The sequence below is a fragment of the Mizuhopecten yessoensis genome, unplaced genomic scaffold, assembly GCF_002113885.1.
Source record: "Mizuhopecten yessoensis strain PY_sf001 unplaced genomic scaffold, ASM211388v2 scaffold6523, whole genome shotgun sequence".
In the NCBI taxonomy this organism is placed as follows: Eukaryota; Metazoa; Mollusca; class Bivalvia; order Pectinida; family Pectinidae; genus Mizuhopecten; species Mizuhopecten yessoensis.
In genome coordinates, this window is record NW_018406592.1 from 482,906 (window position 1) to 497,315 (window position 14,410).

General features: G+C 37.3%; 1 protein-coding gene across 7 annotated transcripts in view; it reads left to right on the forward strand.

The window, feature by feature from the left end:
* LOC110452281 (A-kinase anchor protein 9-like) overlaps positions 1-14,410 on the forward strand; it is a 54,611-nt gene that overhangs the window by 10,553 nt on the left and 29,648 nt on the right. For 4 of the 7 annotated variants that reach the window (XM_021500695.1, XM_021500697.1, XM_021500698.1 and 1 more), the window contains exons 11-18: positions 151-353; positions 652-870; positions 1,340-1,366; positions 5,790-5,954; positions 6,281-6,476; positions 9,295-9,517; positions 10,670-10,690; positions 14,263-14,410. In XM_021500695.1, coding sequence (XP_021356370.1) covers positions 151-353; positions 652-870; positions 1,340-1,366; positions 5,790-5,954; positions 6,281-6,476; positions 9,295-9,517; positions 10,670-10,690; positions 14,263-14,410 — 1,202 coding nt within the window. The remainder of the gene's footprint in view (positions 1-150; positions 354-651; positions 871-1,339; positions 1,367-5,789; positions 5,955-6,280; positions 6,477-9,294; positions 9,518-10,669; positions 10,691-14,262) is intronic. The other 3 variants (XM_021500696.1, XM_021500699.1, XM_021500700.1) reach the window with 3 other exon arrangements.

The window sequence follows — 14,410 nt, forward strand, 5'->3', positions numbered from 1 at the left end:
CATTCAAGTTCCAGTTTGATTTAATTTCTCCATTGTGTGTTAAGGACATTAGCATTAGGGAAGACATTCATCCACCAACGAGCTGGTGTGATCCACTCCTCTTCTGAAATCTGCTGACTGATAATTGTATGAATATTTTTGTGTTTCCAGCAGCTGACCAGTCTACCATGGAACATGTGGAGAGATTACAGGCAGAGATCTCTTTGTCAGAGAAACTTGACAATCGTCTACGACGGTCGTTGTCTGACACTGCCCAGGGACAAGGTCGGGTCGACAATGGTGATGCTGGCAGCAATGCAGCGTCCACTGCTACAGACCTTTCTTTCAACGAAAATGTGCCAGCACGTCTCCAGGTAAGGCTGATTGCTCAGATAAGTAATGAGGGTATAGAAAATGAGCCAGTACGTCTCCAGGTAAGGCTGATTGCTCAGATAAGTAATGAGGGTATACATTTTCAGGACACATCTTTGTCTATTATGTCATCTTATTTTTATTAAATAAAATACCATTACTAGAAATATAGATTTCAAAACTTATCACATCTTTCAAGAATTTTGGTTTGATCATGTTCTGGTTTTGATTCTAAACTAAATATTTAAGATATCAATATCTTTGTACTTAGAACAACCGGGTGTTTGATATATTTTACAGAACTTGATGGAACGCCTCCACAAGGAAAGTGTCCAGGTGCTGAGTATGTCCGAGTTACAGTTCCTGAATCGACACCTCAACACTGATAAGGTAGACAAGGAGGCTGACTTGGCTGCACTACGGTCGTCCTGGGACAATGAGAAACAGAGTCTGATGTCAGCTATACAGTCCTTAAAGGATCTCCTCTCTCAGACTCACAAGCTACGAGGACTGGACAAGGTGAGACTCGCCCCATCCCCTTCTCCAATTCTATTAAACAACATCCCCATAGCTTAAGTGTATCACTGAAAGCTGACTTAAGTAAATATCTCTCTAATGTTCTCCTGTTTATTATTTTATGTTTAAAAACTAGAAATGTAGCCAATAAGTATGAGGGTCAGACTATTCAGAAAATCATTAAAGATAAAGAGATTTCAGCTTTTCGGTCAGATATTTTCCAGGTATTTATCTTCAGGACACTTTTTGTTGAATAAATTTGTTTTGAAAGTCAAGTAAACAGACAACCAGTTTCTCCTGTATTACAATCTTTACTGATCAAAGGGAAGTATAAGGTTCACCACCTGGGTCTATAACCTGGTCCACCCTCCTGGGTGATCATCTCAGTGTTATTGTTATCAGTCAACATCTTACTATTTACATACAGTTGCACATATTATCTTACATTTCTTCATTCATTTCTTCCTCTCAGGAAAATGAGGCAGAGTTATCTGACTTTGTAAGTCTTGTTGTCGTGTTTACAAAATTAATGTCGTATGATTGTTTTGTTTGCCAATTCACAGAAAACTGTACTCATTACCTCTAATTTTTGTCTCGTGGGGCTGCCATATTGGCTCATAATTTCCAAGATGGCTGTTCTTTGTTCCGTTCACCTGTGTCCTGTATCTGTTATTACTTGTGTTATTGAATGTTAACATGGAAGACTAAACCTGAATTCTTCACAACATGACTGCAAAGGTCATGACCTGTAGGATAGCCAATAATCATTGTTTACACCCTGTATTCCTACCTACAAAGGTCATGACCTGTAGGATAGTCAATAATTATTGTTTACACCCTGTGTTCTTACCTACAAAGGTCATGACCTGTAGGATAGCCAATAATCATTATTTACACCCTGTATTCTTACCTACCAAGGTCATGACCTGTAGGATAGCCAATAATCATTGTTTACGCCCTGTATTCCTACCTACAAATGTCATGACCTGTAGGATAGCTAATAATCATTGTTTACACCCTGTTTTCCTACCTACAAATGTCATTATCTGTAGATAGCCAATAATCATTGTTTACACCCTGTATTCCTACCTACAAATGTCATTATCTGTAGGATAGCCAATAATCATTGTTTACACCCTGTATTCCTACCTACAAATGTCATTATCTGTAGGATAGCCAATAATCATTGTTTACACCCTGTATTCTTACCTTTGATAGCCATATATGTTGTGGACTTGCCAATTAATCACTGAATATTCAACAGATTACTCCATGGATTTTCAACAGATCACTCACTGAATATTCAACAGATCACTCACTGCATATTCAACAGATTTTCACAAGTTATACCTCATTTTATTACTCTCAAAGAGTTGTTTAAGTAAATCTTATCAAATCAAAAGCAATCCGAAGGCTCAGTGACAGTAGAACAAGGCTCAGTGACAGAAGTACAAGGCTCAGTGACAGTAGTACAAGGCACAGTGACAGTAGTACAAGGCTCAGTGACAGTAGTACAAGGCTCGGTGACAGTAGTACAAGGCTCAGTGACAGTAGTACAAGGCTCAGTGACAGCAGTACAATTAGGTATGGCTTGTGAATATATTGGCACACTTATAATTCTGTACATTGGTCACACTTTTTAGCTAGTCGTACACATTTGGATTTAACACTGCAGCTGTCTTTAATAAGTAACACAGTGAGATTTTTTAAGCAGTTATTTCATGATTCTGATTCACAATTATAACTGATTCAATTAAAATTCTGTCCTTTGCCTTTGTCCATTTCATATTGTAGATTACATTCACTGCCAGATTCAAGAAGAATTTAACACAATTATCAATAGATTTTATATCACAAACAATTGATTTTATAATATGGACTTAACTACATATGAATATCTGCCATTCAATAAAAGAATTTAAAGACTGCTGTGTAACTATGGTAGGTTCTGACTATTGCACTTGATTTAGTTTGAAAATGGAAATAATATTGCATAAATGTATTTCTATTTCTTATAACACTCAGGGTTGTGTTCTTTGTCTGTTTAATCCAATACATAGTTTGAATTTATATTTCATGGGTTCTTGTTTTATATTTACAACACATGAAAGCTAGAGGAATATAAAATCTTAACAGATATAAGCCTGTATTACCTGATAACAACTCCATAACAAACAAGTCATACTGCATAACAACCAAGTCATACTGCATAACAACTCCATAACAACCAAGTCATACTGTATAACAACTCCATAACAAACAAGTCATACTGCATAACAACTCCATAACAACCAAGTCGTACTGCATAACAACTCCATAACAAACAAGTCATACTGCATAACAACTCCATAACAAACAAGTCCTACTGGATAACAACTCCATAACAAACAAGTCATACTACATTACAACTCCATAACAAACAAGTCCTACTGTATAACAGCTCCATAACAAACAAGTCATACTGCATAACAACTCCATACCAACCAAGTCGTACTGCATAACAACTCCATAACAAACAAGTCATACTGAATAACAACTCCATAACAAACAAGTCATACTGCATACCAACTCCATAACAAACAAGTCATACTGCATACCAACTCCATAACAAACAAGTCATACTACATAACAACTCCATAACAAACAAGTCCTACTGTATAACAACTCCATAACAAACAAGTCATACTGTATTACAACTCCATAACAAACAAGTCATACTGTATAACATCTCCATAACAAACAAGTCGTACTGTATAACAACTCCATAACAAACAAGTCCTACAGGATAACAACTCCATAACAAACAAGTCATACTACATTACAACTCCATAACAAACAAGTCCTACTGTATTATAACAACTCCATAACAAACAAGTCATACTGTATTACAACTCCATAACAAACAAGTCGTACTGTATTACAACTCCATAACAAACAAGTCATACTCTATAACAACTCCATAAAAAACAAGTCGTACTGCATAACAACTATATAACAAACAAGTCATACTGTATAACAACTCCATAACAAACAAGTCGTACTGTATAACAACTCCATAACAACCAAGTTGCACTTTATAACAACTCCATAACAAACAAGTCATACTGCATAACGACTCCATAACAAACAAGTTGCACTGTATAACAACTCCATAACAAACAAGTCATACTGTATAACAACTCCATAACAAACAAGTCGTACTGTATAACAACTCCATAACAAACAAGTCATACTGTATAACAACTCCATAACAAACAAGTCATACTGTATAACAACTCCATAACAAACAAGTCGTACTGTATAACAACTCCATAACAAACAAGTCATACTGTATAACAACTCCATAACAAACAAGTCATACTGTATAACAACTCCATAACAAACAAGTCGTACTGTATAACAACTCCATAACAAACAAGTCGTACTGTATAACAACTCCATAACAAACAAGTCATACTGTATAACAACTCCATAACAAACAAGTCGTACTGTATAACAACTCCATAACAAACAAGTCGTACTGTATAACAACTCCATAACAAACAAGTCATACTGTATAACAACTCCATAACAAACAAGTCATGTTTGGTGTTACACACAGAGGTATAAACCTAGACATCATGTTTGGTGTTACACACAAAGGTATAACCTAGACAGCATGTTTGGTGTTACACACAGAGGTATAACCTAGACTTCATGTTTGGTGTTACACACAGAGGTATAAACCTAGACATCATGTTTGGTGTTACACACAGAGGTATAGCCTTTAACACTTTGTTTTTTATGTTCATGTATTGACTGCCTGGAATTAAGTAGTTTTGTTTTGCAGTGTGACAATGTTTTGCTATTGTTAAAGATGATTGTATTTTCTAACTTACTTAACTGCTGTACTGTAGTAACTAACAAATTCCTGGTAACCAAGGTTAACAAGTATTTCTGAATTCCAAATATTACAGCGTAACTGACATTCATTGTAGACATAGAATACAAATATTTGTTCATGTTTTTTTAGTGTTGATCATCTTTGCAGCATTGTAAAAGCCCAACATCTGATGATGGCGGGCTGAGAATGCTTTATCCATGGTCCATCAGTTTGTCCTTAAACGACTCTATTAGGCGCTGTGGATCTTTCTCAAATTTCAGTTGAAGGTTTCCCATGGTCACTAGTTATGCATATAAAATTTTGGGACTGATTAGAAAACAAAGATGGTGGAAAGGTGGCCATCGTGAATTTTAAGAGCTAAAGTTTGTTAGTGCTATATCTCATAAAGTACTGGAGGTATTTTTCTGAAACTTCACTTGAAGGTTTCCCATTGTTCTTTACTATGCATATTGAATTTGGGAACTGGTGGCCATCTTGAATTTTAGAGATAAAGTGTTTTAGCGCTATTTCTCAGAAAGTACAAGAGTGAACTCTCTCAAATCTCACAGCCATCTTGAATTTTACAGTTCAATTTCGTTATCACTATTTCATAGGTATGTTTCCCTTGTTTAAAATACCTAATGAGAATTCATCCATCATTTACAGAATTGTAAGAATTTTACATATAGTTATTTCTTACACAATAACATTCATCATTGTAGCAAAAAACAAAATACATGGCCAGGTTTAAGTTAATGTTCAAGATTCCCATTTATGATTTCCACCATGGGACTTGGTTATTGTACGTGAAAGGAAAATGAAGAGGTAAAAGATCATGTTTTGAAGATCTGATCCTTTCGTGGTGGCTGTCAAGATCCTTCTAGGACCTTTTATTCAAGTTTGCAATCTTAAATCACTAAATTTCCTTTATATTGAATTTTTGTGTCCTTGAAAGACATCCGAATTCCCCCCAATATGTGACCTCAAGATGACCTTTACATAACCTAACCTTTGTGTGACCTCTGTAAAAGACTTCTATTTGACTGACTTTGTTTTCTAGTCTGCGGAGATCCAAGACTGGCGCGGTGAGCTATTGCACTCCGTTGGTTTCGTGTTTGCCAAGGAACGTGAGACATTGCTGGCAGAACTCCGCACACACGTAATGTCACATCCAAATGCTGATCTCACCGAGATCCATAAACTGGAAAAGAGAATCCGAACCTCAGTAAGTAAAATCAGTGTCGATTTCTTGTCCTCGCAACCAAATCTGACCAAATGTCGAGCATGCAGAAATGTTCTTTCTTACCTTTATCTGTGGAAATGTGCGTGTTTGAAGGACCTTTATATTGTTTTTACACATTTTTGTATGACTTTTCTCACAGAATTGTGGCCATTTTCTTCTTTTTCATTCCTTCCTGTTCTAACTCAAATCTATTCATGATGAATAAGAACCAGAGAAAAGTGGGAAAAAATAAACATAAAGCAAGAAATTGAATGTATTTATTGTGAAAAAACAATAGAAAAAAATAACAGAAATGTTGTTGTCTCTAGGAGAGTCACCAGCGGTCCGCCCTCGACCAGATCTTCCACGCCGATCGCCAGTCATTAATTGCAGAGGTGCGTGACTTACGAGCACACGTAAACATCAGTCAGATACGCAGCCAGGAGGAGAGAGAACGGCTGTCCGACCAACTCAACGATGTCGAGGATCACGGCAACAAACGGGAACGGCAACTCAAAAGACAGAGTGGGTTTATGATTTATTTTATTGCTATTTTATGACATTGTTATTACTTCCTGGTACTACTAGAGGGGACTGTATCAGTCCCGGGTACTACTAGAGGGGACTGTATGTTTACAACCCGTTCATTGTTCTGTCAGTCCCTGGTACTACTAGAGGGGACTGTATTAGTCCCTGGTACTACTAGAGGGGACTGTATGTTTACAACCTGTTCATTGTTCTGTCAGTCCCTGGTACTACTAGAGGGGACTGTATTAGTCCCTGGTACTACTAGAGGGGACTGTATGTTTACAACCTGTTCATTGTTCTGTCAGTCCCTGGTACTACTAGAGGGGACTGTATTAGTCCCTGGTACTACTAGAGGGGACTATATGTTTACAACCTGTTCATTGTTCTGTCAGTCCCTGGTACTACTAGAGGGGACTGTATTAGTCCCTGGTACTACTAGAGGGGACTGTATTAGTCCCTGGTACTAATAGAGGGGACTGTATCAGTCCCTGGTACTAATAGAGGGGACTGTATCAGTCCCTGGTACTACTAGAGGGGACTATATGTTTACAACCCGTTCATTGTTCTGTTAGTCCCTGGTACTACTAGAGGTGACTGTATGTTTACAACCCGTTCATCGTCTGTCAGTCCCTGGTACTACTAGAGGGGACTGTATCAGTCCCTGGTACTAATAGAGGGGACTGTATCAGTCCCTGGTACTACTAGAGGGGACTGTATGTCCCTGGTACTACTAGAGGGGACTGTATGTTTACAACCCGTTCATTGTTATGTCAGTCCCTGGTACTACTGGAGGGGACTGTATGTTTATAACCCGTTCATTGTTCTGTCAGTCCCTGGTACTACTAGAGGGGTCTTTATGTTTACAACCCGTTCATTGTTCTGTCAGTCCATGGTACTACTAGAGGGGACTGTATTAGTCCCGGGCACTACGAGAGGGGACTGTATGTTTATAACGTGTTCATTGTTCTGTTAGTCCCTGGTATTACTAGAGGGGACTGTATGTTTACAACCTGTTCATTGTTCTGTCAGTCCCTGGTAATACTAGAGGGGACTGTATGTTTATATCCCGTTCATTGTTCTGTCAGTCCCTGGTACTACTGGAGGGGACTGTATGTTTATAACCTGTTCATTGTTCTGTTAGGCCCTGGTACTACTAGAGGGGTCTGTATGTCCCTGGTACTACTAGAGGTGACTGTATGTTTACAACCCGTTCATTGTTCTGTTAGTCCCTGGTATTACTAGAGGGGACTGTATGTTTATATCCCGTTCATTGTTCTGTCAGTCCCTGGTACTTCTAGAGGGGACTGTATGTTTACATCCCGTTCATTGTTCTGTTAGTCCCTGGTTCTACTAGAGGGGACTGTATGTTTACCACCCTTTCATTGTTCTGTCAGTCAGTGTGTTTCTTTGTTCAGGCATTTCTCATTTAACCTTTTTCTTATTATTGTACCTTTGTTTGAGACGACCTTTTGTGATGGTAGAGTTCCACATACGGTACTACTAGAGGGGACTGTATGTACCTGGTACTACTAGAGGGGACTGCATGTTTATAACCCGTTCATTGTTCTGTCAGTCCCTTGTACTACTAGAGGGGACTGTATGTACCTGGTACTACTAGAGGGGACTGCATGTCCCTTGGACTACGAGAGGGGACTGTATGATTACAACCCGTTCATTGTTATGTCAGTCCCTGGTACTACTGGACGGGACTGTATGTTTATAACCCGTTCGCTGTTCTGTTAGTCCCTGGTACTACTAGAGTGGACTGTATGTTTATAACCTGTTCATTGTTCTGTTAGGCCCTGGTACTACTAGAGGGGTCTTTATGTTTACAACCCGTTCATTGTTCTGTAAGTCCCTGGTACTCCTAGAGGGGACTGTATGTTTATACCCCGTTCATTTTTCTGTCAGTCCCTGGTACTACTGGAGGGGACTGTATGTTGATAACCCGTTCATTGTTCTGTCAGTCCCTTGTACTACTAGAGGGGACTGTATGTACCTGGTACTACTAGAGGGGACTGCATGTCCCTTGGACTACGAGAGGGGACTGTATGATTACAACCCGTTCATTGTTATGTCAGTCCCTGGTACTACTGGACGGGACTGTATGTTTATAACCCGTTCGCTGTTCTGTTAGTCCCTGGTACTAGTAGAGGGGACTGTATGTTTACCACCCGTTCATTGTTCCGTCAGTCCCTGGTACTACTAGAGGGGGCTGTATGTTTACCACCCTTTCATTGTTCTGTCCGTCAGTGTGTTTCTTTGATCAGGCATTTCTCATTTAACCTTTACTAGAGGGGACTGTATTAGTCCCTGGTACTACTAGAGGGGACTGTATGTTTACCACCCTTTCATTGTTCTGTCAGTCAGTGTGTTTCTTTGATCAGGCATTTCTCATTTAACCTTTTACTTATTATTGTACCTTTGTTTGAGACGACCTTTTGTGATGGTAGAGTTCCACATACTGAAGTCTGGTTTGTATCCAATTATTTACAGAGTTATGGCCCCTTGTTTGCTGTCAATCTATTTGTGGGATTTTTGTATTACCCTGTCACCCTAAAATGCCAATTTTGTATGTAAAGACCTCTTGAGGTTGGTGAGCGCGCTAAATGGTGAACACTTTAACAGAAAACAATGTTTGGTCGTCTAAATTTTGGTTTTTGTGTGTTTGTTTGTACTTGATGTAAGTTCACCTGTTGTGAACATGTTTTATGTTACTATCTCCGGAAGACTCAGTGAATGGCACTGTCTGATATAGTTTGGTATCTATAACAAATGAAGGCTGTCTGTAAAATCTCTGGTGTTTGTTTTACAGTCAAACTTCTGGAGTACAAACTTCAACAGGAGAAGATCCTTCAAGATGATGTTCGCACTAGTTTGGACACAGAGCGCGAGCGAAACACCGAGCTCTCTAGTACCCTGAGTCGAGAAAAGATGAGCAATCTCGACCATCAGACCGACGTGTCAAATCTTAATCTCCAGGTCGCCAAACTCAAAGAGAGTCTGGAGCGTGAACAGAGTAGATTTGTCTCTGTAACGTAAGTATTTAGTTCTACATTTAATCTTTTTCCATTTTATTGTTATTTTCAGTACATGTATTATTTTCCCTGTTTTATTTTTTGGTTCAATAAAACAAATGACCAGACCAGTGAAACAGGAACCCTGTTTTTGTGATCTTAGGAGATCTATATATTGGACATGTAAATGTGTGCATCTCTCAGAGAACCTATCTTAATTTTAACTTCCCTCTCTGTAAAACATTTGAGCTGGGATCCAGAAAGGCTAGCTACAACAAGTAACATGTTGAATGCTGTTATGAGCATAAAGTCTTGGTTTACATAATGTTGTAGTAGTGTGTTGATGAGTTCGGCAGTAACATGACCAGGTCACTGTGTCATCTCTATAAGTGAAAGAGACATCACAGCATTCTGGTAACAGTGGAAGGGTTCAGTGGTTTTTAAGTGTTAAGTTTGAATTTGATTCCAGTGGAGAAGAAGTTGGGTATGTGATAAACCGATAGTCAGGATGTACCCATAGCACTGAGTCGTAATACTGTCAATCAATCACTTTTGTTGAGATACATATCTGTGCATAAAAATGGAATTGATCATTTAAATATCAAGTGAGATTTCATTTGAGATCATTTATTTTGTGAATTTTAAATCCTTAGAAATAACTTTTTTGAGGTACGGACTGTTGTACACAAAAATTAATTGATTAACAGTATTTGTAATCTATAAACTATATCTACTCTCTATACTCCGACTATTACACTAGACCTTCTGGGTCCTACACTGACTACAACATATAACTCTAAAATATACTCGTCAACGTATACCAAACAAAATCTATATATATACAGAAGTCTATATAATTACACTAAGACCAATAGACTAGCTACAACATATACCCATACAATATCTATATATACAGAACTCTATATAATTACACTAAGACCAATATACTAGCTACAATGTAACGTGTATCCATAGAAACCTTGTCAATGTTGTAACTTTAACAGCAATGTGATAGTAAACTGCCCATGAATACAATATTTTTGTTGTAATCATCAACTACTGATCTGCAGTATTTTATTGTTGTAACCATAGTGATGATGTATGTAGATATATCTCTGTGTAACCATAGTGATGATGTATGTAGATATATATGTGTATCTCTTTTCCCTTCAGTCACATGTGGGACGCTTTAGTGTAAGTTAGACGGCCATCCTGATTGGTTGAATTGCTGGCTTTGTTGATTGGTCAGAATGCTTGATGTTTAAACCTGTAGTGTTACGCATGTTTGTGTTGTCATGTGACTCGTTCTGTTGTCATGTGACTCGTTCGGCTGTAACACGGGTTCTAATAGTTTTATAATTAACTGGTTAGAAAAGGCAAAATAATATGTATTATAAAATTTTCAATTAAAAAATTAAAAACAAATTCTTGAGAAGAAACCAGATATGTGGTATCTTTTTACGCAGCTTACATACTGTGTAGCATGAAACTTTCCTATTGTTTTCTAAGGTTTACCATTGTCAAACAGTTTTGCTGATACAATTTTTTTGGTAATTGAATCTAGAGTTACTACACAAAGTCAAGTTTCCTGCTGTACAGTCTGACACAGGGTTAACTGATGTGAGATCAGTATTTAAACAGGACTGAACCAGTGAAATGTCATGTATCTTTTAAAAAATAAAAAAAATGAGCCAGTTTTCTATGGACCCGTGTTACATTCTATTTATAGTACATCACATGACATGTTTAATTATAGTGCATTGACTTATCGTTAAAGCTTGATTTTCTGATAAACTTGTTTAATAACCTAGGCTGATGCTATTACAATTGAATGGCTTTGTATGACCAAATTAATTAGAACCGCATCAGTTCATTACTGCTGGACCAAGTTAATGGCTTTGTATGACCAAATTAATTAGAACCGCATCAGTTCATTACTGCTGGACCAAGTTAATGGCTTTGTATGACCAAATTAATTAGAACCGCATCAGTTCATTACTGCTGGACCAAGTTAATGGCTTTGTATGACCAAATTAATTAGAACCGCATCAGTTCATTACTGCTGGACCAAGTTAATGGCTTTGTATGACCAAATTAATTAGAACCGCATCAGTTCATTACTGCTGGACCAAGTTAATGGCTTTGTATGACCAAATTAATTAGAACCGCATCAGTTCATTACTGCTGGACCAAGTTAATGGCTTTGTATGACCAAATTAATTAGAACCGCATCAGTTCATTACTGCTGGACCAAGTTAATGGCTTTGTACGAAAAGCTGGTCACCCTACTACTGACCTTTGTGAGGTCATAGCTAGCTGACCCTCTCTGATTTACATAGAAAAACTGGCGTGCTACGTTGTTGCCTTGAATTTGCTTTGAATTGATCGTTTTTTTCTTTTCCAAGGAAAAAAGAACTTCCATTGATTAGCATCAATATTTCATAAGGAACATGTGTTTTTGATTAACAGTGGTATTTACAACGATATTTTTGCTTTGGGGTAATATATTTTGTGAGAGTTATTTATTAGATTTTTACCTGTGTGTATTAACACTGACAATATTCCCTGATTTCTATCCTGAAGATAAGGATGTCTATTTCTGTCCTCAATATATCCAAGAATACCACTAACAAAATCTGCTATATTCCCCTGAAACACATTACTGACATCTATGATAGTCCCCTAAAACACATTACTGACATCTGTGATAGTCCCCTAAAACACATGACTGACATCTGTGATAGACCCCTAAAACTAATGACTGACATCTGTGATAGTCCCCTAAAACACATTACTGACATCTGTCTGTGACAGAAGAATTCCTGGAGAAAAATAAAGTAACAACAAAATTATTTATTTTATATATGAAATGAAATATTTTTCAATCAAATTATAAAAAATATATTAACTTTGTATTGATTCAGATATCTTAGTATTTGAATGGAAAGAGAACTGAATTTAAATGTAGATATATTTATGTTATTTAGAATTTGATTTATTAAAGAAAATAGATATATGCTTTTGTGTTAATTGCAGCAGTTTGATATTGACACTCTGCTCCTACACATGTGATGTGTGTATCCTGTGTGTATCTATACTCCCCTCCTACACATGTGATGTGTGTTTCCTGTGTGTATCTACACTCCCCTCCTTCACGTGTGATGTGTGTATCCTGTGTGTAACCCTCACCTGTGTACCTATTCACCAATATCTGTCTAAATGATGTGTTCAGCCCTTATCTATTATACATGTACTTATAAAGTATGTGTCTGCTGGCTGACTTTATACACATAAATATTGATGTTACCCACAACTGGAGGTTTAATGGATTTCTATGAAATACTTCCCCTACGATTGGTTCAATTTCAACCAAAATTATTGCACACATAGACGTTGACCAGTGTCAGGCTAAGTTTTGTGAGTGATTTCTGATTGGTTGAAACCAGACGTTGACCAGTGTCAGGCTAATTTTTGTGAGTGATTTCTGATTGGTTGAAACCAGACGTTGACAAGTGTCAGGCTAGGTTTTGTGAGTGATTTCTGATTGGTTGAAACCAGACGTTGACCAGTGTCAGGCTAAGTTTTGTGATTGATTTCTGATTGGTTGAAACCAGACGTTGACCTGTGTCAGGCTAAGTTTTGTGAGTAATTTCTGATTGGTTGAAACCAGACGTTGACCAGTGTCAGGCTAAGTCTTGTGAGTGATTTCTGATTGATTGGTTTCTGTGCAATAACTGACTGAAAAGTGGTTCAATTTCAACCAGATTTGATTGTCAGTTTGATTGATAATTAATGAGGCCACATATTTCTGATTGGTTAGTTAGTTTATGTGCCTTTACAATTTGTGAGACAAAAATGTACTTTATTTAGTATCCAAACATCCATCTCCTGTATAAAGCAAATTATATCCGGCTTGTGTGCTTAGGATCCCCAGTCCTGTGTAACAGTATGCTTACACCAAAACTCAACCTACAAGCAGAGAATATAGATTTTCTTAATCTTATTGTTTCTTAAGAAATCTTAAAAAATCTCAGAAAACTGTCTATAAACTTATTACTCATCAATAAGAAATCTCAGAAGACTGTCTATAAACTTAACTTCTCATCAATAAGAAATCTCAGAAGACTGTCTATAAACTTAATTTCTCATCAATAAGAAATTTCAGAAGACTGTCTATAAACGGAATTACTAGATTTCCTAATGAGAATGCTTGAGGTTGCTATCTGAAGCCCACATGAGAATGCTTGAGGAATGCTATCTGAAGCCCACATGAGAATGCTTGAGGAATGCTATCTGAAGCCCACATGAGAATGCTTGAGGAATGCTATTTGAATTATGACTGCCAGTTATCAGTTCTGACTACTGTGTCAATTCACAGTGCCATTCTTCCTACCAATCTTACATCATGACTGGTCACATGATCAGTCATATGACATGATATCTATTTTATCACATGATCATTGAGATTTGAATTGAAACTTTATGAGAAGTTATCACAATATTATATATATATTTTCTTTTTTTCAAATACCTTTGAATTGAAATAAAAACCTTTGAAGTATATTTGAAAGGAATGATTTTTTCCAAGATGTAATATCTTTAATTGACTTAAATTGCAGTAAAACATAATTCTGAGTAGATGCACCAAACATTTAACCAAAAAGACTATTTACTTAAGCCTCTGAATAATCTAAATAAAAGGATTGATTATCTTTGGTATATGAAATATGGGATTGTATCTTTAGTTGATTGCTTGTGTTGCCCAGGGGTGCCTTGGAGGAGGAGAAGGGGAAATGTCACACCCTTGGAGAGAGGTTGGAAGCCGAGAAATATAAAGTTCGTGACCTCAAGAATGACCTTGAGGATGCTAAGGTCAGGACGGAGGTCAGGGACAAGATCAACAGCACCATTGAG